This window comes from Lithobates pipiens, unplaced genomic scaffold, assembly GCF_037356315.1.
Source record: "Lithobates pipiens isolate NorthernLeopardFrog02 unplaced genomic scaffold, aLitPip1_a1.2 Scaffold_68, whole genome shotgun sequence".
Lineage (NCBI taxonomy): Eukaryota > Metazoa > Chordata > Amphibia > Anura > Ranidae > Lithobates > Lithobates pipiens.
Window position 1 is genome coordinate 1906873 of NW_027507890.1, and position 22169 is coordinate 1929041.

At 38.7% G+C, this 22169-nt stretch overlaps 1 protein-coding gene across 1 annotated transcript in view; it reads right to left on the bottom strand.

Moving 5' to 3' along the window:
- LOC143959267 (uncharacterized) overlaps positions 1-16487 on the bottom strand; it is a 51277-nt gene extending 34790 nt beyond the window's left edge. Inside the window, exons 1-11 of the mRNA XM_077467943.1 lie at positions 16282-16487; positions 15488-15492; positions 10401-10436; positions 9458-9541; positions 7591-7641; positions 5655-5699; positions 2765-2818; positions 2616-2669; positions 1528-1581; positions 1184-1237; positions 791-844 (exon numbers count right to left, since the gene is read on the bottom strand). Of these exons, the coding sequence (XP_077324069.1) occupies positions 791-844; positions 1184-1237; positions 1528-1581; positions 2616-2669; positions 2765-2818; positions 5655-5699; positions 7591-7641; positions 9458-9541; positions 10401-10436; positions 15488-15492; positions 16282-16351 (561 nt within the window). The 5' untranslated portion in view covers positions 16352-16487. The remainder of the gene's footprint in view (positions 1-790; positions 845-1183; positions 1238-1527; positions 1582-2615; positions 2670-2764; positions 2819-5654; positions 5700-7590; positions 7642-9457; positions 9542-10400; positions 10437-15487; positions 15493-16281) is intronic.
- Positions 16488-22169: the final 5682 nt, after the last annotated feature.

The window sequence follows — 22169 nt, forward strand, 5'->3', positions numbered from 1 at the left end:
TGGAAGGTTATTGTCCCTAGTATGTGTATAAATGTGCGTTATGGACCTTAGATTGTAAGCTCCTTGAGGGCAGGGACTGATATGATACACTGTATATGTAAAGAGCTATGTAAATTGTTGGTGCTATATAAGTACCTGTAATAAATAAAAATAATAAACTGCAGAAAGATGGCAGCTGCCATAGGCCTCTTTCATCTGCCAGACATTTGTAAGCTTTAGATGCACCCATGTCAGCAGATTATTATTATTATTATACAGGATTTATATAGCACCAACAGTTGTCAGCGCTTAACAAAATGATGGCATACGTTACAGTTACATTACAATTTTGTACAAGAGGAATCAGAGGGCCCTGCTAGTTAGAGCTTACAATCTAGGAAGTACCTAAAATGAACAGAAGGAAAATCTAGCTGACTTGATCCTTGATGACATGTGCTAAGAGTCCACCTCTTGTTGTCATTATCTGCCGACCAAAACCTGGATCTAGACCACATCATTCATAAAGGGATCATATGGCCTACCACGACCTTGATTTCCAAGGTACCAATTAAAACTTTACTTTTATCACTAGGATCACCAATACATACAAACTCATTGAAGCCAAGACATCCTACAATGAAAACATGACCATGAAAATGTTTTGGCCTCAACTTGTATTTATTGTTTTTTATGGTGTCAGGGATGGAGACAAAGCTTTAATTTGAACCTTAGCAATCCCAGAATTGGAAATTCAAGTTAGAGATTTAGTCTTCTCCTTGCATTATAGAACAGAATGTAGAAAGAAAATTACCTTCACACCAGAGGCACCAGGAGCTCCCTTCTGACCATCTGAACCAGCGTGTCCCTGAAAGATAAAAAAATACAATCTTATCAAATTGGATAATAGCATGTTAAAACTGCATTTTTATTAAAACCTACTGTTTAAGAAGACAACAGGGTTGATTTATTAAATGAGTTGCTGCTTTAGTTGTGCATTAAAAAATATGGTCCAACACACCATTAATATGCTAAATAAGTATATACGGTTTATACGGTATGAGGATTCTATAGTGAATAATAAGGATCACAATTGTATTTGTATATAAAAAAACTAAATATAAGTATTATTAAAATCCTCTATATTCTACTTAACATTAGGTTGAACAACTAAATGATTTTCGTTCTTTTGTAAACTGAAACTTACTCTAATGCCTTTGAATCCGGGGAGACCAGGAGTTCCAGGGAAACCACGAGCACCCTAAAATAGAGAAGGGAGAATCAATTAATAAATGTGGAATGCTATTGAATGTTATTTTTTTTTTGTATTACGAGTATTACCAAATAAAAGTGTAAATGGTGTAAATAAAGTTTAACAGATTCTAATTTTCTAAAATATTATACCTCCACAGAAGTGCTCATAATCACTTAGGAACTAACACCAGATTAAAAATGTTCAAACTAGTTCTGTTGTTATGTATGGGATTCCAAAGTTCAAGCCCGTGCTTATTTTAGATATATTAATACTGCTGCAAAATGAAGTACTCATACCTGTGGGCCGACGGGTCCTCTCTCACCAGGTCTTCCAGATTTGCCAGGATGACCCTAAAAAAGAACAAAAAATAAAATCGAACTGTCAGAAAAGAGGTAAATATACATCCAATAATATGTTCATCTAAAGACTGCTAAGATAATGAACAGTTATACAGATCACACCTATTAGGCTTGCAGTGGATGATGCAGCACCTACTGTAGGTCTAATTCCAGTTGAAGCAACCCCATGTGATAGGGATCTGGGGGGAAATGCATATTGATCGAAGGTTCCTCCTTTTAAACAGAAGCACTATGGAAGCCACTTTCTAATGATAGAAAGTTACAACCTATATACGTTCATACATTGCTCTGCAGAGATGTCCAAGGAATTTATAGGTTGATAGGAAAGTGACCTTGGTTGCAAAAACTGGTTGTATTAGGGGCATTGGCTTAAATGCTAACAATAGTGAGGGTGTAGGGCATCTGTCCAAAAAAGATAACCAAGTCAGGTCTGTGGTAAATGAAAAAAAAAAAATCAACATAATGCAGACAATGTTGGCATGGCCATTGCTGGATTCAAGGCTGGGTGTTATGATCTACTGAACTATGTTGGATCTATTCCAGTAAAAAAAAAATATATATATATATATATATATTTATATTATATAAATATATATATATATATATATATATATATATATATATATATATATATATATATATATAAGATGTGACCAAAACAAGATTTTCTGTGGCAATCAGAATTAGATCACATATATTAATTTCCAATTTTATGATAGATGCTAGCAGAATTCTGTTAGCTGGATGACATTTAATGTTACTGCATTGGGGCCTCAGGTTTTATTATTTGAGAAAAGAAAAAAAGAGTTGATGTCCAAAGTCACTAATTAAATAACAGCTTTACTTTTCTACTATAGGTTACGCAATGCATCTGATATCTGACTAATGCGATGGACAAAAGAAACACTTTTCCATTACACTCATTTCTGATGACAACCAGTATTATTGCACAGAAAATGTCTTTCATGAGTTGGTAATGTAAAAGGCATATGGTGTTCCATAAAAAGGTGGTCTTAATTACTTACATCTTCACCAGCTTTGCCTGGGGCACCACCTGGTCCTCTGGATCCTACAGGGCCCTATAATATATAAAGTAATATAATTAATAATGCAGACTTACAGTATATAAATAAAATATAAATTATTAGGATTATAAATTAAGCTTGGCTCTTACAGTTTGGCCGGGTTCACCGTTTTCACCGGGAAGACCTTGGAAACCTTGAGAGCCCTACAAGTGGAAAACAAAGAGGATTTTACTTTTGTTATACACAATGTTGATAAAATAAATCACTTTCCCTAGATTTGTTATCACATTGTCCACTCTTACTTTATAATCTAAGGGTTATATCACACAGTATTCAAGTAGTAAATTGAGTCTTAGCCAAGTTGCCTTTAGTTGTTTCCCAGGGCCACATAATTCCAAACCTCAGTGCCACACCCTTTCAAATCCCAGTACCACACCATTCCAAATCCCAGTACCACATGACCACAAATCCTAGTGTCATCTCATCTTTGCACCCAGTGCCACACCATTCCAAACTCCAGTACCACATCATTCCAAACCTCATACCCACATCATTCGACATTCCAATACCAATATCAGTCCTAATTCACTGCCACATCATCCTTATTCCAAGTGTCCCACCACTCTCAACCCAACAGCCAGATCATTCCTAACCTTCTGCTATATGATCCCAAATCCAAATGCCAGTTCATGTCCCAGTTCACATTATTTATAGCTTTAGTGCCACTTCAACTGAAACCTCATTGCCCTCTAGCCCTATTGCCACATCATCCATAAATCCAGAATACAATCACTCCTAATCCCAAAACCCCCCAAAAAAACCCTAGCTTCAGCACCTCACCATCATTAACCACAATATCACATTACCCCTAATTCTAGAATGGCACTGCTCCTAAACCTGACACCAGTGTTACATTATTTATAAATGTATTGCCATAATACTCCTAACTATAATGCCACATCACCCCTGACAGTGGTGTCACAATACTTCTAACCCAGTCACATAATCCCTTACTACAGAACCAGATCACTCTTATGCCACTTAACGTTTGACTCAAGTGCCACATCAACTCTAATTCCAGTGCCACATCACTCTCGACCACAGTATTGCATCACCCCCGATTCCAGTAACACATCACTTCTGACCCCAGGGCCACATCACTCCTAATCAAAATAACACATCACTCTTACCCACAGTGCCATATTACTCCTAACTCATGTCTCACTTGACCTCTAATCCTAGTGTCACATCACTCCTAACCTTAGTGTCACATCACTCCTATCCCTAGTGTCACGTCTCTGCTAACCCTAGTGTAACATCACACCTAACCCTAATGTCACATTACTTCTAACCCTAGTGTTACATCCCTCCTAACACTAGTGTCACATCACTCCCAAACCTTGTGTCACATCATCCTAAACCCCAGTGTCACATCCCTCTAAGCACTAGTGTCATGCCACTCCTATCCTTAGTGTCGCACCATTCCAAACCCCAGTGTCACAGCACTCCTAGCCCTAGTGTCACATGACTCCCAACCCTAGTATCACATCACTTTAAACCACAGCGTCACATGACTCACTACCCTTATGTCCTACACCTATCTCCAGTGTCACATCCCTCCTAACCCCAGTGCCACATCACTCCTAACCCCAGTGTCACATCACTCCCAACCCTAGAATCACATCACTCCTAACCCAAGTGTCACATCACTCCCAACACTAGAATCACATCCCTCCTAACCCCAGTGCCACACCACTCCTAACCCCAGTGTCACATCAGTCCCAACCCTAGTGTCACATCACTCCCAACCCTAGAATCACATCACCCTAAACCCCAGTGTTACATCACTCTAAGCACTAGTGTCAAGCCACTCCTATCCTTAGTGTCATATCACACCTAACCCAAGTGACACATCACTTTTAGCCCTAGTGTCACATCACTCCCAACCCTAGTGATACATCATTCTAAACCCTAGTGTCACATCACTCTAAGCACTCTAAGCACTAGTGTCAAGCCACTCCTATCCTTAGTGTCACATCACACCTAACTCTAGTGTCACATCCCACCTAGCCCTAGTGTCACATGACTCCCAACTCTAGTGTCACATCACACCTAGCCCTAGTGTCACATGACTCCCAACCCTAGTGTCACATGACTCCTAACCCTAGTGCCACATCACTCCTAAACCTAGTGTCACATGATTCCCAACCCTATTGTCACATGATTCCCAACCCTAGTGTCACATGACTCCTAACCCTAGTGTCACATGACTCCTACCCCTAGTGTCACATGATTCCCAACCCTAGTGTCACATGACTCCTAACTCTAGTGGCACATGACTCCTAACTCTAGTGGCACATGACTCCTAACCCTAGTGTCACATGATTCCCAACCCTAATGTCACATGACTCCAAACCCTAGTGTCACGTGATTCCCAACCCTTGTGTCACATGACTCCTAACCCTAGTGTCACATGACTCTCAACTCTAGTGTCACATCACTTCTAACTCCAGTGTCACATCACACCTAACTCCAGTGTCACATCATACCTCCTAACTCCAGTGTCATACCATTTCTAATTCTAGCATCATATCACTTGTAACCCTAATGTCACATCATTCTAAAGCCTAATGTCACACGACCCTAGTGCCACATCACCCTGACCCACATGACAGCTCACTATAATAAACCTAACATCGGTGACACATAATCCACCAATCACAGTCACAGCACTTCTAAATCTCTGACCCATATATAAATGTTTTTATCTGTAGCCATTCCATGCATAATTCTAAAGCCACAAGATTCACTATTCAGGTTATCATTATCCTGATCAATGGGCCACAAGTCTTTATTCTAGATCTATTAATCGCAAAATCAACTTTGACTCGCTCCTCATAAACAGCCATGCCACACACATTTATTGTGTCCTAATTCTGGCACTATGGCACCCCAATTCCTAAACTCCATCACAAACAATTGTCACATTAAGCTTAATTTTTGCAATTCTTGTGACTCCATTCCAGGTAATATACTTACGGGAGATCCAGGGGGTCCTGGAGGTCCTCTTGGTCCCATGATACCCTAAAAAAGATGATGTTGATTATGAATAAAGCAACATAAACAAGATTGCATTGTTATTTTGATTGCATTGTTATTTTGCTAGATGAGACATCATTAAGGCATTAGAATTAAGTTTTCAGTGGTCACTTCTTGGCTCAAAACTGTTCAGTGTCAAAGGTCACCTATGTGAAAATCGGTCTTCTACAGTATGGTGATTGAAGCAATCCAGCTGCACCAGTTAAAACCAGAGCATTTACTATTTTTTGTTTTAAGAGCCTAGAAAGCATTTCCCCCACGTTCAGCAGATTGCTGTTGCCATGCAGGTCTCCTGCCCATACATTGTGCATCATACAGGCAGGAAGTTTCACACAGACAGGAAGAATCAATGAACTACATGCCGACATTCGCAAAGGCTGTCAGTACTTATAGTTCATTGATTTACAGGGACATGTGAATCAATGTATCGGCCGTGTGGGTGGAGCCCGGCGCTCTCTTTTAATTGTGGCAGCGAGTGCGGAGAGAAGATCTTGCTCGCTGTAACAAGGAGTGGGGGGGGGGGGGGATCGGGGGGGAGAGGAGTCTGATGCTAAACATGTTTTATGCAACACCCTAAATATGGATGTAACATATAACATGTTAAACTAAGGCCTGGTTCACAACTATTCAGGTTGCAGTTGATGCATATTTCAGGTGCATTTTGTGTTTTTCAGTACAGTACACATTTTTGATCCATTGAAGTCTATGGAACCAAAAGCACAACCAGCTGGTCCATGGTCCTTTCCATGAAATGCACAGATGTGAATGTGACCCATAGGAAACCATGTTTAATGGACTGCAGTGTGTTTCTGCAAAATTGAAAATACACTAAAAAATGCATAGGTGAACCAGGCCTGACTCTTCAAAGACCAGTCAATGCTGCTCTCTTTCCTTGTGCAGGATGGCTGGTCTTGTCTCCACCCCTCCTGTAGCTTTCTGCAGGCAGTTTGTAGTGGGTGGAGCCTGCTGGACCCCTCCCACAGTTCTGTTTTCTGCACAGGCTATGTAAAGTACAGTGACTACATCACTGTTACTTTTAACAGGGTGATATCTGGTTCTGCAAAGGCTATTTTTTTTGTGCACACAAAGTGGATTTATATCCTTTGTGGCTATTGACAAATATATTTAAATCAACTAAAGTTCAAAAAAAGTTCAAAAATATTACTGCTAGGAGGCAGAGTATATTGACAGAAGAGTCATGCAAAGTCTCTCCTGCCCAAAAAATGATTTCTCTTTCTCCTAGCAGTTTTTTATTTTGTGTAGACTGCCTGCAGTGTGTGTGCAGGCAGTGTACACCCTTGGCTTATTCCCAGTATCTGAAAGGTTTATTCCCAGTATCTGAAGGATGCTGGGAATAAAGCTGTGTGCTGGGGCAATGTAATTTCAACCCACATTTGTTAGTAGCTGCCTAATGGCAGAGGTGGGAGAAGTTGGGCCTAGAAGAAGACCACCAGCAGATGTTATCAGCAGGAACGGAGCAAGGGGAGAACAAATGTCCCATTGCTGGAGAAAAGGACCTCCTATTTGATAGTGCCTGCATAATTACAGGGCCAAAACCACTTGACAAAACCAACTGCATGAAACCAATGATCTTTGTAGCTGTCTGAGGACCACTGTAAGTGGGCATTCTTGCCACTGGCTATTGAAGTACGACACATTATTAGAAAATGACCGTCAATTAATTGGTTTAGCAAGGGTTTCCCAGGAGCTGAAAATTATTTCAAGGGCTCCTCTGGGGCAAAAAGTTTTAGGAAGACTAGGTTAAACAAACACAAAAATATTTCTTTAGCCAACAAAATTGATTGCTCTGCTGGGTGCTGATGAGGGGAAACTATCTTACATAAAAAGATTACCAACTCAAAAGACATTTATTTACCTGTTGTCCAGGTTCTGCAGATTTGGAAGGATCATACTGAGCAGCAAAATTCTGAAAAGAGAAAAAAATATACAATTATTTCAAAGGTAGAATCAATAACTTAGGGTCAAACTCCAGACAAACTTTAATATTTCGTTATGAAACTATAAGTATTTGTGTAATCTCTCTTTGCACATATCGAATACAACCCCAAAAAATGTAAACTATTATATGACTGTGATAAAAAATTGTAAAATGGTGACGGGTTATCTCTAATCTCTAGAGAAGTTGTATTGTATCCATTGCACTCCCTACAGGCTTGCCCACAGTTCGTGTAGGGTGCTGTAGTGAACTGGTGGACAGAGCCACCATACAGCCAACATAAAATCTTCCAATGGGGCACCTGTTCCAATGACAACTGTCTTTGAGGGGGTTTCTCTCACTTTCAAGTGATCTTCTCTCATTTCCTGTTCTACCTACAGAAAAGGAAGTGTAGGAACATCATCCTAATGGGTCAGGAAAAGCAAAAAAGTCTACCTTACGTGCACTACCTAAAAGTAAAAATAAGTTTGGACTGGCTAAAATCAAGTAGCCCCTGATGTAATAGGCGGGTGCTCGGGGAGGTTCCTTTCCTCCTAGGTCTGTCCCAGTGCACCAGGCTTGTCCCCAGTTGTAGGCAGGAGTCTCCCATGGTGCTAATGCGTTTTGGTAGGGATGGGGCAGCATTTGTCTGGCTGGGGAGCACAAGAAGCTCCCTGTGTCGCCCCCCCTGGGGGTGGTGTGGCGTCCCAGGGGTGCCAGAAAAACACAATTGGCTTGGGACCCCACTGAATTCCACTGGCACTCAGTGACATAGTAGGTGAGTGCTTGGGATGGGATCCTTTCATCCCAGGTTGATTCGGGCCTGTTGGAACAGGATTGTCCCCAGATGTAGGCAGGAGTCTCCCTTGGTGCTAATGCCTTTTGTAGGGATGGGGAGCACAATGAGTTCCCGGGGGTGCCTAAAAAACACCATAGGTTTGGGACCCTACTAAGACTCACTGGCACTAAGTCATGTCACTACTGCTTTTCTTGCACAACATTTCTTGGGCTAGCTTAGAGTAATTTTTTATATTGGCCGAAAGACCTGCCATGTTTATTGTGCTTGGAACTATTTATTTCTTTTTGCATAATTCACTATTTATTGCACAAGCATTTACACTGCACATTTGTTTTGTTTTTTTCACTCTACAAAATACGGAAGCTGCAGGCTTATCTAGGCCTACCCTGACGTCGGAGGGAGGGTCTGTGGCTTCATGGGTCTCTTTTTGGGATAGTCCTCACCTAGCACATGATAAACCAGCTTTGCAAGGTTCCTAAGGATTGGATTCCACCTGGTTTTGTCCAGGAGGACTAGAGAGCCTTTCCCCATCAGGGCCACTGTGATTCAGGGGGGTGCAGGGATTCAGGCCCTTCCTTTTTGGTGGTTGGATTCTGTACCCTCATGCACTTTCTGTGTGCTGTGATTTCACAGTTTATTTTTTTGTTCACAGGGATTAACAAACAAAGGACCGCAAATCTCCATTAAAATGAAAATAAAAAAATATATATATATTAACTGAAAGGTATTGATATTATTACTAATGGGTGTTATCTCTGTTTTCTTTATGCTCAAAGAAAGAACACCATGTGATGGTTTCCAGACCATTATGGGCTTGGATCCCTGATGACAGGATTACCAGGTGATATGACTGCAAAGGTCAAAAAGGCATGATAATGTACCATGCAGAAATTGTAACAGCAATTGAAAATTGGCAATAATTTGCTGTCAGTAACATGAGCTGATTGTTAGTCTCCATATTATGATGTTCACTGATAAGTGTAAAGTTAAAAGTATTATTAGACTTACTCCACCGAGTCCAGGGGGTCCAGGGGGGCCGGGTAGGCCGGGTAATCCATCTTCACCATCTCTGCCTGGTATTCCAGGGGGTCCCTAAAAATTGCAGATTGAAACAATCATTTATAGAGCATGACTTGAGTGTATTTAATAATATACACATTGCCACTATCAGTTTTGTATATACCAACCAATCACAGAATACCCAACATTTTTGGTAACATTGTGTAGACCCTCCAACTCAACATCAGCCAAATTTTAAGATCATTTTTCCTTTCAGCTCCCAAAAAAGTTAAAATAGAACACCTTCAAATCTTGAGGATCCATTGGCAGTCTTTTTTCTAGTGGTAACCCAACAATAGCGCACAGTAAGGAAATCAAAAAAGAAAATTAATCAGAGTACTCCAGGTTTTGCCCAGATAACAATGATTCATTTTCTTTCCTTTTTTTTTTGTAGAATGATTTGCTGGAGTGCAACGAGCCTGAATGGCACTTGAGTATTATGCAGTGGAGCCATTCACCTTGAGCGGTTTGCAAATCAACACACAGCAGTTATCATTTACAAAATATTTCTATTGCCATTTTTGCTACAGCAGCAAATAAATATTGCAAACTTGCAAAAAATAAAAAATAAATATATATATATATATATATATATATATATATATATATATATATATATGCATCTGGTGTAAAAATTGCCAAATAATAAAAAAATGAACAAACCTACTTAGAATTATCTTAATTGTATTCATATATTACATTGTCTTTTTTGTCTCTCTCTCTACTATTTATTTACAGTATATCGCTAGTGATCATTTTTGTAAAAAAAAAACAAAAAAAAAACATAAATAGTAAAAATAAGAATTTAAAACTCCCAAACAGTCTACATTTGCATTACAATGACTTTTGTAATGTAGAGCATTCATATTATAGAAACATTATTTCTCCTTACCTGTTCTCCTGGTGGGCCCTTATAGCCTCTGGGACCCTGCAGATAAGGAAATGCTTAGTAGGCGTACACAACTCAGACATAACACAGAACTGTCACACCCACCTAGATCTGAGCTTCTCATTGCAATTACTTAATGTGTCCATTTATAACAATTAATCACCAACTAGGGTGTGTAAGTTGCCCTCTACCCCTCGCTGCCCAAGGTATTGTCAGAAGCCCCTTACATGCAAACTTTCCAAACCAGCTACTGCAATTATTTCAATAAGAATATAACTTTATAAACTGTTCAGTAAACTTTTAACCCCCTTGGGCTGTCGGGAGGTGCCCCCCGAGGTCCACATACTACTGGCTGAGAAGCTCAAGTGTTGGCCAGATGCAGTCCTGCCAATCCTGCCCATAAATTTGCAGGTTTTAAACATTACAAAGCACACATCCAACTTGCATTTATACATTTCAATTGTCCACATCCTCATCAAATATCTGTAGCTATCTGCAAGACCCAAGATGGGTCAATGCACCATTGGGTTTATTAAAAGGCATAAAGTGTAAGTAACGGTGCTGATGGGTCAAATGCATTCACCCTCAGCAACCAAGGAAATGTAATCAGTGTACATTTGGAATGGTACAATGTTTTTTTGATTAGTTGTTTTGGGTCAATACACTTTTTACCAAACTTTTTCCATAATTGAACAGGACTATAGGAATTGCCACCCTGAGCTGCTTAATTTAAAACCAAACCAACAACACAAGACTGGATGAGGTCCGATGATGGCATGTTACCTATAGGCTGCCCTCAAGATTTTTAATCCCATATTAGTATGGTGTTAACCTCTTTGGATGAGGTTTAGCTAAGGAAAATGTCAAGATATTTATAATCTTGTGACACTATGAAGCTGAAAACCTCATGTGATCTTTAGTGTCTCTCTATTGGTTTATGAAATACAGGTACAAGGAAGCATTAATAGATGGATCTATGGCAACTCTGGTACTTTTAACCCCCAGGAGGCGCCACACTGCCCTGGCGAACAGTTATTTAAAGGGCCAAGCTACACATGGAATTTTTATTGGAAGAGTAGAAGGAGAAGGACTCATGGTAAGGTTGGTAGAGGAGACAGCTATCTGCAAGGGGTTAATTTCATGCTGCTAAGCAAATAAAAATCTCATGTGTAGCTAAACCCCAACATTGTGACATCATTGACTACATGTGGTCCACTGTACCAGTTCACTATGTTTAAAGGGCCATCCACAAACATGATCAACTCTTGTGTTGAGTTTAAACTCAAGCAGTCCTGCATGTAGATTTGACATATACATACATTTTTTATATATATATATATATATATATATATATATATATATATATATATATATATACAAATTCAAGTAATCCTATGTTTTCTATTTAAAATTGTTACACATTGATAAGCAGTTGGTTGTGAAGCAATAGCATATAGAAATGTGACCTCATTTAATAACATTAATACTCATGTTATTGGAACCTCAAGCCTTTCTATGATATACTTTACTACAGCAAGCAATAACTAATGAAACAACAATAAGAAAGGAAACCTGCTTAGAGAAATGTGGGGGCTGACCCCCTTCTGAAAATGCTAGCTGCCTGGCTGCTATGCTTTCCAATGGCCTCATAATGTTGACCTGAAACACATATACAGACAATTGGGTTGATTTACTAAAGGCAAATAGACTGTTAACTTTGCAAGGTAGCATTCATTTTTAAAATGAAATTTTCCTTAGCTTAGTGGAGGAGATGAAAATTCACTTTGCAAAAAATACCCAGTCACGTGCAAGGAAAATAAGAAAATAATTATTTTTGCTTGCACATGATTGGATGATGGAACTGAGCAGATCTGTGCCTCATGCACGAAGGCTAAAAATACATTATATGATTTTCTTGTACAATTTTCCTTTAAGTTTACCAAAATCATATAATATGAGGTCAAGCCTAAGCACTTTCAATTTGTATACAATCAGGCAGGCCCTTGCACTTCATGGCTGAAGGTAAAGGTACATGAAATTTAATGAGAAATTGATTTAATGTATGAGCAGCTTTAGTTAAGAGAAAAGTCCCTTGCAAAGTCAACATAACATTGGCCTTCAGTAAATCAACCCCACAGGCTTTTGACTTTACTTGAACCCAGAGACAGCCAGGCAGCTAGCATTTACAAAAGGAGGTCAACATTGGCAGCCACCCTATTTCACCCAGTGCAGGTTTGTTTAAAGTTAGCATTCCATGAGAAGTCTAAATGATTGTTGATGGACATCTATGAAGTAGCATCACCTGCCTTCTAGTAGCCTCAGGATTCATAACTGGAGCTGCCTGGACCTGCACAACACCCAACACCTGTCACCCCAGGCAAATCAATTCCCAACCCCCCCCACCATGACCACAACTCATCCAAAACGCTTACAACATTCCATTTATATTGTCTCAAATTACTGATCTGAACTGAACTTCACAGAGCTAAAAAACACAGAAAATGCTTACCCTTCCGTTCTAGAAGTCAAAAAGAAAGAGAAAAGAGAAAAAAAAGAAAATAAGTAAAGGCATCAAAGGTCCCAGTCTTAATAACACTTCAAAATGATTAATAATAATTGTCAAATTTATAATTATTAATCTATCTTAACAACAATCTTATGCCAAGACACGTTTCTTTCTTACATTTTAAGTACTGACCAACTGCTTCCATGGCAAAAAAGAAGAGGTCAGTAGAAAACATATTCTTTCAATAAATCCAAAGGTAAATTTTTAGCAATCAAAGTCAAGGTGCCCAAGCTGGAGTAATGAATATCCATTGGATTGCAACTTTGTATCCACATCTGGTTAGATCCGACTAATGGTACAAAGTTTTTAAAGTTGTTGAAATAAAGTGCAAAGTCCACTTGCTTAAATCCAGTGGTGAGAATTTTAGCTCTATCCCCATATCTGCCACTGGGATCATTGCACTGTGCCATGTTTGCCCCCCTATATGAGGGGAGCCCACCGGTTAAACCTGCCCACTCAGGAAGTTTGGGTGGGCTCAGAAAAGCCAAAATGGAGGTCATCCATACAAGCAACTCTATTAGGGTTTTAAATAGACTTATTAATTATCTAAGCAAATAAACAAGTGGTGAAAAACAGGAAAAAAAAATATTATACTGACCTCTGTTCAGGAGAAACACAGAGAAGAAGAGAAAAAAAAAAAAAGAAAAAAATATTAAAACATAATGTAATAAAAACAATTTAAATGATAATATAGTCACATAATTATTATTATTTTTCTGTTTTAAAAAAAATACAATAATATTAAAATAAAAAAAGTTAAAATGTATTTTTAAAATATAAAATATATAATAAATATATATAACCTTAAATTATAAAATATAATTAACATTGAATTATATTAAGTTATAAAATATAACATTAAATTATAAAATATAATTAACATTGAATTATGTTAAAGATATAATAAAATTAAATAATTTGTTATTGATCATGATATAATTAGTACATATATGATATAGTAATAGCCATTTATAGTTATAAAGGCCACTGACATTTGACCCTTTCACCTTGCTTCAGATCACTTACTGGTTCAATAATATGGGGCAAAGTGTGGTGGTGGTGGTATTCACTAACTCACAGTAACCAATCAGAAATCAGATTTAACTTGCCCACCTGCTCTAGGCTGCTGAGAACTGACCTAGGACTGGCCATCTTGGGCTAGAGTTACAGCACTGCCCTTTGCACTATTAATTAAAAATCATATTAGCTTTAACTGATAAGAATGAAAAGGAGGACAAATTATTTTGTAGTTTTTTTTTTAATGCAGAAGTGCAAATAAAATGTAAACTTTTCTTAGTTTATATTTAATTAGCATATGTTTGCAATTTTTCCTTTAATCTCAAAACAATCACTATTGCTTTTATCTCAAATACACATCAAACAACATTTGCCTGGCTGCATTTCTCTCTCCATACATGTATACAAATTTTAAAATTGTTGTATTTTCTATTGATCTGCAATATCTTGAAATGTCCACCAGAGGGGGCAATCATCCATTTCTCTAACATGTAACTGCATTCCTTAGGGAACCAGTCTGTACATGGGGATGCCTAGAGGCAGCTGTGGGAAAATTCAGAAGTCATGTTCATTCACCCTTTCTGTGCCTGTTTAAGCTTTGACAGCCCTTGGCCCTCAAGCTTCTGGAGAACTAAAGGTCCAAGCATGCTCTGGCTTCAAATTTCTGGCAGGAGAAACTGGAACATGTCCTGGAAAAAAGCCAGATGGCATTCTGGTGGTCTAGCAGCTTAAACATTTCTAATAGCCTCAAAAATAAAAATAAAAAAATTATATATATATATATATATATATATATATATATATATATATATATATATATATAGTATATATTATTATGCAGGATTTATATAGCGCCAACAGTTTATGCAGCGCTTTACAATATATATATAGAGAGAGAGAGAGAGAGAGAGAGAGAGAGAGAGAGAGAGAGAGAGGAAATGCTGCTGTTGAGTGGCATATGTCACTCTTTACAAAGAGGAACGCATTCCTCAACTAAAAATTTCGAAGAACTATTCTGTGCATCCTTAGCAATCAAATTCCAGATCTCCATATTCTTGATAACTTTGTTGCCAATTTTATAACCTCCTCCCTCCCAAAGTTCTGCACTTTTTGAGGGTTTTCTTGGCAGTTTCAATTCGCCAAATTGTAAAAAATATAACTTCCATGCTATGGTTAATTGTTTAAAACTGAAGAAAAAAAAAAGGTGTGGGTGGAAGATTGATGTGGTTGAGAGTTGATGGAAAATCCTCAAAATTGCCAACAAAAATTGCATATCCAGCATAACCGTCACAAGTCAAGAATTTGTTGGCCAGCTTTGTAAGTGGTGGGAGCTGTAAGTTTTATCTGCACTCTAAAGTTGTCTTGAATAATTGTAGAATAATGTATGTCAGCTCTTCTCTCCTTCTCATATCTGTTTAAACAGCTTTTTACATACAGGGATGGATTTACTAAGAATGGATACTCAGAATCTGATGTAGCTGATAATGGTAGCCAATCAGCTTCTAACTTCAGCTCATTCAATTAATCTTTGACAATAAAACCTGGAAGATGATTGGTTTCTGTGCAGAGCTGCACCAGATTTTGCACTCTCCAGTTTTAATAAATCAAACCCACAGGCTATATAATCTATAATATTATAACTCAAACCTTTCCCCCCAAACATCCTTAACGTATTTTCTTCCTTTCCTTACAAAATCCCAGATGAAATAATTTCTTAAGCATTTCCCAAAAAGTAATTAGCACTTCTAGTACTTGAAAATAAAAATTTTGGAAAGCATGTATTTCTTTTTTTTTTTTATCCATGCTGGTTTAAAGTCCCCTGCACTAACATAAAACAGCCACAAGATGGCGTTCATCATACAGCTGCAAATGCCTAGACAATACAGTACAACGCCCTTGTCTCCCAGATGTGCCAAAAAAACTTTTGTCTTTGGCATCCTTAAAACTTTTTTCAAGAATAACTTTAAAGCCACGTTAGCAAATGACTATCCAGAGGACACATAATTTTCCTGATTGAAAAAAAAAAAGCCTATTCAAGCACAGGGAATGAAAATGATTTAGAGTGCATTCTTGGCTTCTTGCCATGATGACTGGTTACAGAAAACATCTGGTTAGTGTTTTAGTGTTTGCAATTAACCATTAAGAGCAAGGAGCAGAATACAGCTATTAGGAGAGAAACAAAAAAAAAAAAAAGAAGAAAAAGAAGAAAGAAACACCATGCATGCTGAGACAGGACCAAGCGCAAGTTTGCGCAATAAAAAAAAGAGAAAAAAGAAAAGAAAATGTGGAATAAACACTGACCTTGACATGTTACTAGATATAAAGTCACTGCAAGCAGCAACACAGATCGTAAATCCACAAAGCTGAGCATGGCTAGTGTCTAGTCATGCAGACTCCTTGTGTACAGAGCTGGAGTGGTATTAACTCCTATAGATTGCTGGCATACAGTGTTGATTTCAATGTCCCCTTCTTAGCAGAAACCTGCAGCCTTGATGCTAAAATAATAATGCCTGGTCCTTCCCTCTTATACAACAGGAGGTTCCCTCTGTAGAGAGTCATCAAAGCACTGTAGACCAATGAGGAGTTGGATCTAACAGTGAGCAGGTCATGAGCTACTCCCTTCTCTTGCCTGCCCCACCACTTTTGGCAACAAAGGAGGGGTGGTGACGAAGGCACTGTTGTTAAATTAGTTCCATTCTCTTTGAGGACGTGGACAGTAGTTAGTTTTAAAAGAAAAGCTGGATTTATTTTTGTGGTATTAATTCCTCTCCAGAACCAATCAGAAGATGCTGATGTGTCTACTGGTGGCATGCAGGTGGAGAGGGTGCTGGATGGAACTGTCCAGGCGGTGGACCTTAGAAGGTCTACACAGAAGGCTTCACCTTTGTGCCTGCTCACCATTGTTCTCACCTTGTGATTCTCCTTTTTGTGGAACTACAAGTCCTAAATTTAATATAACTTACTGGATTTAAAATATCTAACATACCCTATGTCAGATTTTAGGTTAATTGTTCCCATAGGGGCACTACAAGTCCAAGCATGGACAAGTCCTCTGAGCATTTAGCTACATCAATTTTTTTAGGGATGCTTACCTAGAGTTTTCTTGCATTCCCTATTGTGATAAATCAGATTTTTACTGTGATAATTCTCTGGCTGATGTGGAACTACAAGATCTGAATTGACTCAAAATTTCTGGATTTACAATATCTAACCTACCCTTTGTCAAATTTTAGGTTAATAGTACCAGTAGGGGCACTACAAGTCCTAGCATTCTCCTGTGTGGATTTGGCTACATCACTTTTTTATTAAAGCTTCTTGGCTAGAATTTTCCTGCATACCCTATTGTGCTAAATGGGATTTTCATTGTGATAATTCCCTGATGGATGTGGAACTATAATCTCCAGCATGCTCCCCCTGTTAAAACGGAATATCTGCTTTTGTTTTAGTTTTAGAAAAACAGATATTTCCTCTTTTAGAACTTTAACGTGTATGTAAATATACGTATTTCTTATAGATTTTTTTTTTCAAATTTTCTTATTAATTCTTATTTTTTCCTTACTTCTTATTTGCTCATATTGTGGTCTCCCTACCTCGGATTTTTTTAAATTATTTTATAATATTTTTTATTGTCTTATTTTTTATTATATTCTTTTCATCTGATCAGGGAAGCCTATCATTCCTCCAACAATCTTTATTTTCTATCACTTCCATCAGCTCATTCCCCACAGTTATAACCATTTGTACCACAAGCTCCACCCTATTAGATTGTGAGCTCCTATGAGCAGGGCCCTCTTAACCCTCTTGTATTTTATTGTATGGTAACTGTACTGTCTCACTTTTTTATATTGTAAAGCACTGCATAAACTGTTGGTGCTATATAATCCTATATAATAATACTAATATATACTTTAATATATTTTATTTATTTATTTATTACAGGTACTTCTATAGCACCAACGCAGCGATATCACATATATATATATATATATATATATATATATATATATATATATATATATATATATATAATATATATATATATATATATATATATATATATATATATATATATATATCATTGTATTTTCAGTCCTTGCTCTCCAGGAGCTTACAATCTAAGGTCCATAACTCAAAATACTTTCACATACTGAATGTAAACAGGAGCCAAATAACTTACCAGCGTGTCTTTGGAGTGTAGGAGGAAACCCACGCAGGCACAAGGGGAATATGCATATATATCTATATATATATATATAGATATATATATATATATTCTCTTTATATATATATATATATATATATATATATATATATATATATATATATATATATATTCTCTTTATATATATATATATATATATAAGATTATATAATATAATATTATATATTATATAATTATTATTATTATTTAACTTCCTATACTCTCTGCCTCTTGACTTTCATCAGTTAGCATTGTTCCCTGCTATGCTACCTCTGTGAATCTGACTACAAAACTAAAAAACTACTAAAAAAAACTATGACTCCTCCCTTCATAGAAAGTAGAGGGAGGGGCTATGTAGTCCTTATGCTGTTTTATCTAGTCCTAACACATTCTCTTTCCTCGGGTGAAAATGCTGCTCAGTATGGTTGTTACCCTAGGACTAGAAGTGATTTAATGGTAGGATTGTCAGATTAAAATAAAATATAAAAGAAACCGTGAAAAAAAAAAAAAAACGATCACAGCCACCACATCTAAGCACCAGTTAGCTGCAATACTATTAGTTTTTATTCCTGGGTTTAGATAGATACACTTTAGGTTCTAATGCTCCACTTGCCTATTTTGGGGAATTTTCAGTCTACTCACCCTACCAAGATGTACAAGTCACATCAGGTTGAAAAAAGTGCAACCATAAAAAGAAATAAATAAATAAAAAATGATATCAATAAATAAACAATATCAATATTTAAATAACATCCAAATAAATTCAGGCTGCATCTGATTCTTCCATTCTTGATGAGATCAAATGAAGACACGTCTAGGTTTTCTTATGAAAAAAATAAAAAAATTGGAGCAAATCATTAAAAAAAGTGAAGTCAAATTTCATATTTGTTCCCATTGAAGGCTGCAGGATAAAAGATAAAAGAATGATTGGCATGGCCCCGCCCACCATGTTGGGATGAGGGTGTTAACCTCTTGTGTGCTGTATCTGTGCGGAATGGGATGACACGTAGGACTTGCTCTGCTGGCTCTGATAGAACCACAACCATATTCCACCCATCGGAAAACTATTCGGTGCCAAAACTTTACAGTGAAATAATTTTTGGGTTGTCACCATGTTTGATCACATATAGGGCACTGCTTTTTGAATTGTGTTTTTTTCAAAATGTAAATGGTGTGTGATTGTTCCTAATTATTATTATTAGTACATATCATTTGTATTCTAAAAATTACACTTGAAAATCAATTAACATTAATAACATGTGGCTAACATCTGATACACTTCAGCTAGAAAAGCATTATTGTCAGTACGCCTATCTACAATATAAGACTCGTTATTCTCTAATACTCTGCTCTTATTGTGGTCTGTTAAATATACCACAGATTTTTTATAATTATTTTAGAATATTTTTTATTGTCTTATTTTGTTAATATATTATTTTTATCTCTTCAGGGAAGCCTATAATTCCTCCAACATTTTTTTTTTATCACTTCCTTCAGCTCATCCCTTTCAGTTATAACCTTTTTTACCACAAGCTCCACACTATTAGATTGTAAGCTCTTATGAGCAGGGCCCTCTTAACCCTCTTGTATTTTATTGTATGGTATGGTGATTTACTATAGCAGGAGAGTGCAAAAACTGGTTCAGCTGTGCATGGTAGCCAATCAGTTTGTTCAATTAAGCTTTGACAATAAAATCTGGAAGCTGATTGGTTTCTATGCAGAGCTGCACCAGATTTCACACTCTCCAGGTTTAGTAAATCAAACCACATTGTGTTGTGGTTTTTTACTCACAGCACCCTTTAAAAGTGTGCAAAATCTCAAGGCACCCCATTCTAATATTGGGTCATTGCGTCATATCAGAAGCCACCCTTTCACATCAGAGTCCTCAGCCCCCCCCCCTTCTCTTTTTTACATCAAAGTTCTGAGCCCTCTTCTACATCAGACTTCCCAGCCCCCCTTTCATATCAGAGTCCTCAGCCCCCCCCCCCTTCCTTCTCTTTTTTTACATCAAAGTTCTCAGTCCTCCTCTTCTACATCAAACTTCCCAGCCCCCCCCCCTTTCATATCAGAGTCCTCAGCCCCCCCCCCCCCCCGTTCTCTTTTTTTACATCAAAGTTCTCAGTCCTTTTCTTCTACATCAGACTTCCCAGCCCCCCTTCCCTTTCATATCAGAGTCCTCGCCCCCCCCCTTTACAATATCATATAAGAGTCTTAAGCCACCCACCCCCCTTCACATCAGAATGCTCAGCTAGCACCCACACACACACACACACAAACAAAGCCCCCCCTCCCCCCCACCTTTACATCAGTGTTCTCAGTCCCTCCCTTTATATAAGAGTCAAAAGCAGTGGCGGTTGGTGCATTTTTGGGGGTGCAAACAAACTGAAAATTTCAGAAAAATACTGAAACAAAAATATCAAATGCAGCCTCGCTGTGCCCATCATTTGCAGTCAACGGTGCCCAGAAAATGCAGCCAACTGTGCCCAGCAAATGCAGCCAAATGTGTCCAGCAAATGCAGCCAACTGTGCCCATCATATGCAGCCATTGTGCCCATCATATGCAGCCAACTGTGACCAGCAAATGCAGCCAACTGTGCCCATCATATGCAGCCAACAGTGCCCAGCAAATGCAGCCAACTGTGACTATCATATGCAGCCAACTGTCCCCGTCATATGCAGCCAACTGTGCCCATCATATGCAGCCAACTGTGCCCATCATATGCCGTCACTGTGCCCATCATATGCAGCCAAATGTGCCCAGCAAATGCAGCCAACTGTGCCCAGCAAATGCAGCCAACTATGCCCATCATATGCAGCCAACTGTGCCCAGCAAATGCAGCCACTGTGGCACCCTCGCCCACCTGCTCTCTGACCGGCACTTACCCCATTGTGGTGGTGGGTCAGGCAGCGGGTGATGGCGGAAAGCTGTGGGACGGGTAGCGTAGGTCAGGCAACAGCTCGGCGGCCAATGGGATTGCACGTGCCTTCAGCCAATCAAGTGATGGGTATTAGACCCGCGCCTCCTGATTGTCAGAGAGGCGTTTCAGTGTTAGAAAAGCAAATATTCATTTGCTTTTCTAACACACGTGGGTAGACTGCGAGCGCAACAATCTGCGCTCTGAGTTCACTTTTTTTTTTTAGCCTATTACAGCCTATGGCTCTAATCAGGTGCTTAAAAAAAAAAACACCCCTGCTGCTGTAATTCATGCACCCGGCATCCGTAAAGGGACCGGCCCTTCAAAATGCAATGCATGAATCTATACATTCTACATAGAGGGGGTGGTGTGACAGAGGGTTCACATCAGAACCCTCAGTTCCCCCCTTCCCCCTTTTAACATCTAAGTCCTCATTCCTTTTCTTCCTTTTCTTCTACATCAGACTTCTCAGCCCCCCCTTTTACATCAAAGTGCCAAGTCCCCCTCCCCCTTCACATTATAGTTCTCAGTCCCTCCCTTTATATGAGAGTCCTCAGTCCCCCCACTTTCACATCAGTTCTCAGTCCCTCCTTTTACATAAGGTTCCTCACAACCCCCCCCCCCCCCCCCCACCCTGCGCCCTTCTTTTTCCTTTAGAGTCCTAAGTCCCCCAATTTCACAGCAGAGTTCTTAGCCCAGCCCCCCTTTTACATCAAAGTCCCAAGTCCCCCCCTTTCACATCAGAGTTCTTAGTTCCTCCCTTTATATCAGAGTCCCAAGCCCCCCACCCATCCTCCCTTCACATCAGAATACTCAGCCCCCCCCCCTTTACATTAAAGCGCTAAACCCCCCCCCCCCCCTTCACATCACAGTTCTCAGTCCCTCCCCTTAAAAAAGAGTCTTCAGCCCCCTCCCCCTTTTACATCAGAGTCCTAAGTCCCCCCTTTCACATCAGAGTTCTTAGTCCTTCCCTTAATATCAGAATCCTCAGTCCCCCCCACTTTCACATCAGAGTCCTCTGCCAGCCCGCTTGCACCATGCAAAGGCACGACTCTGTACAAAATATAGGATGC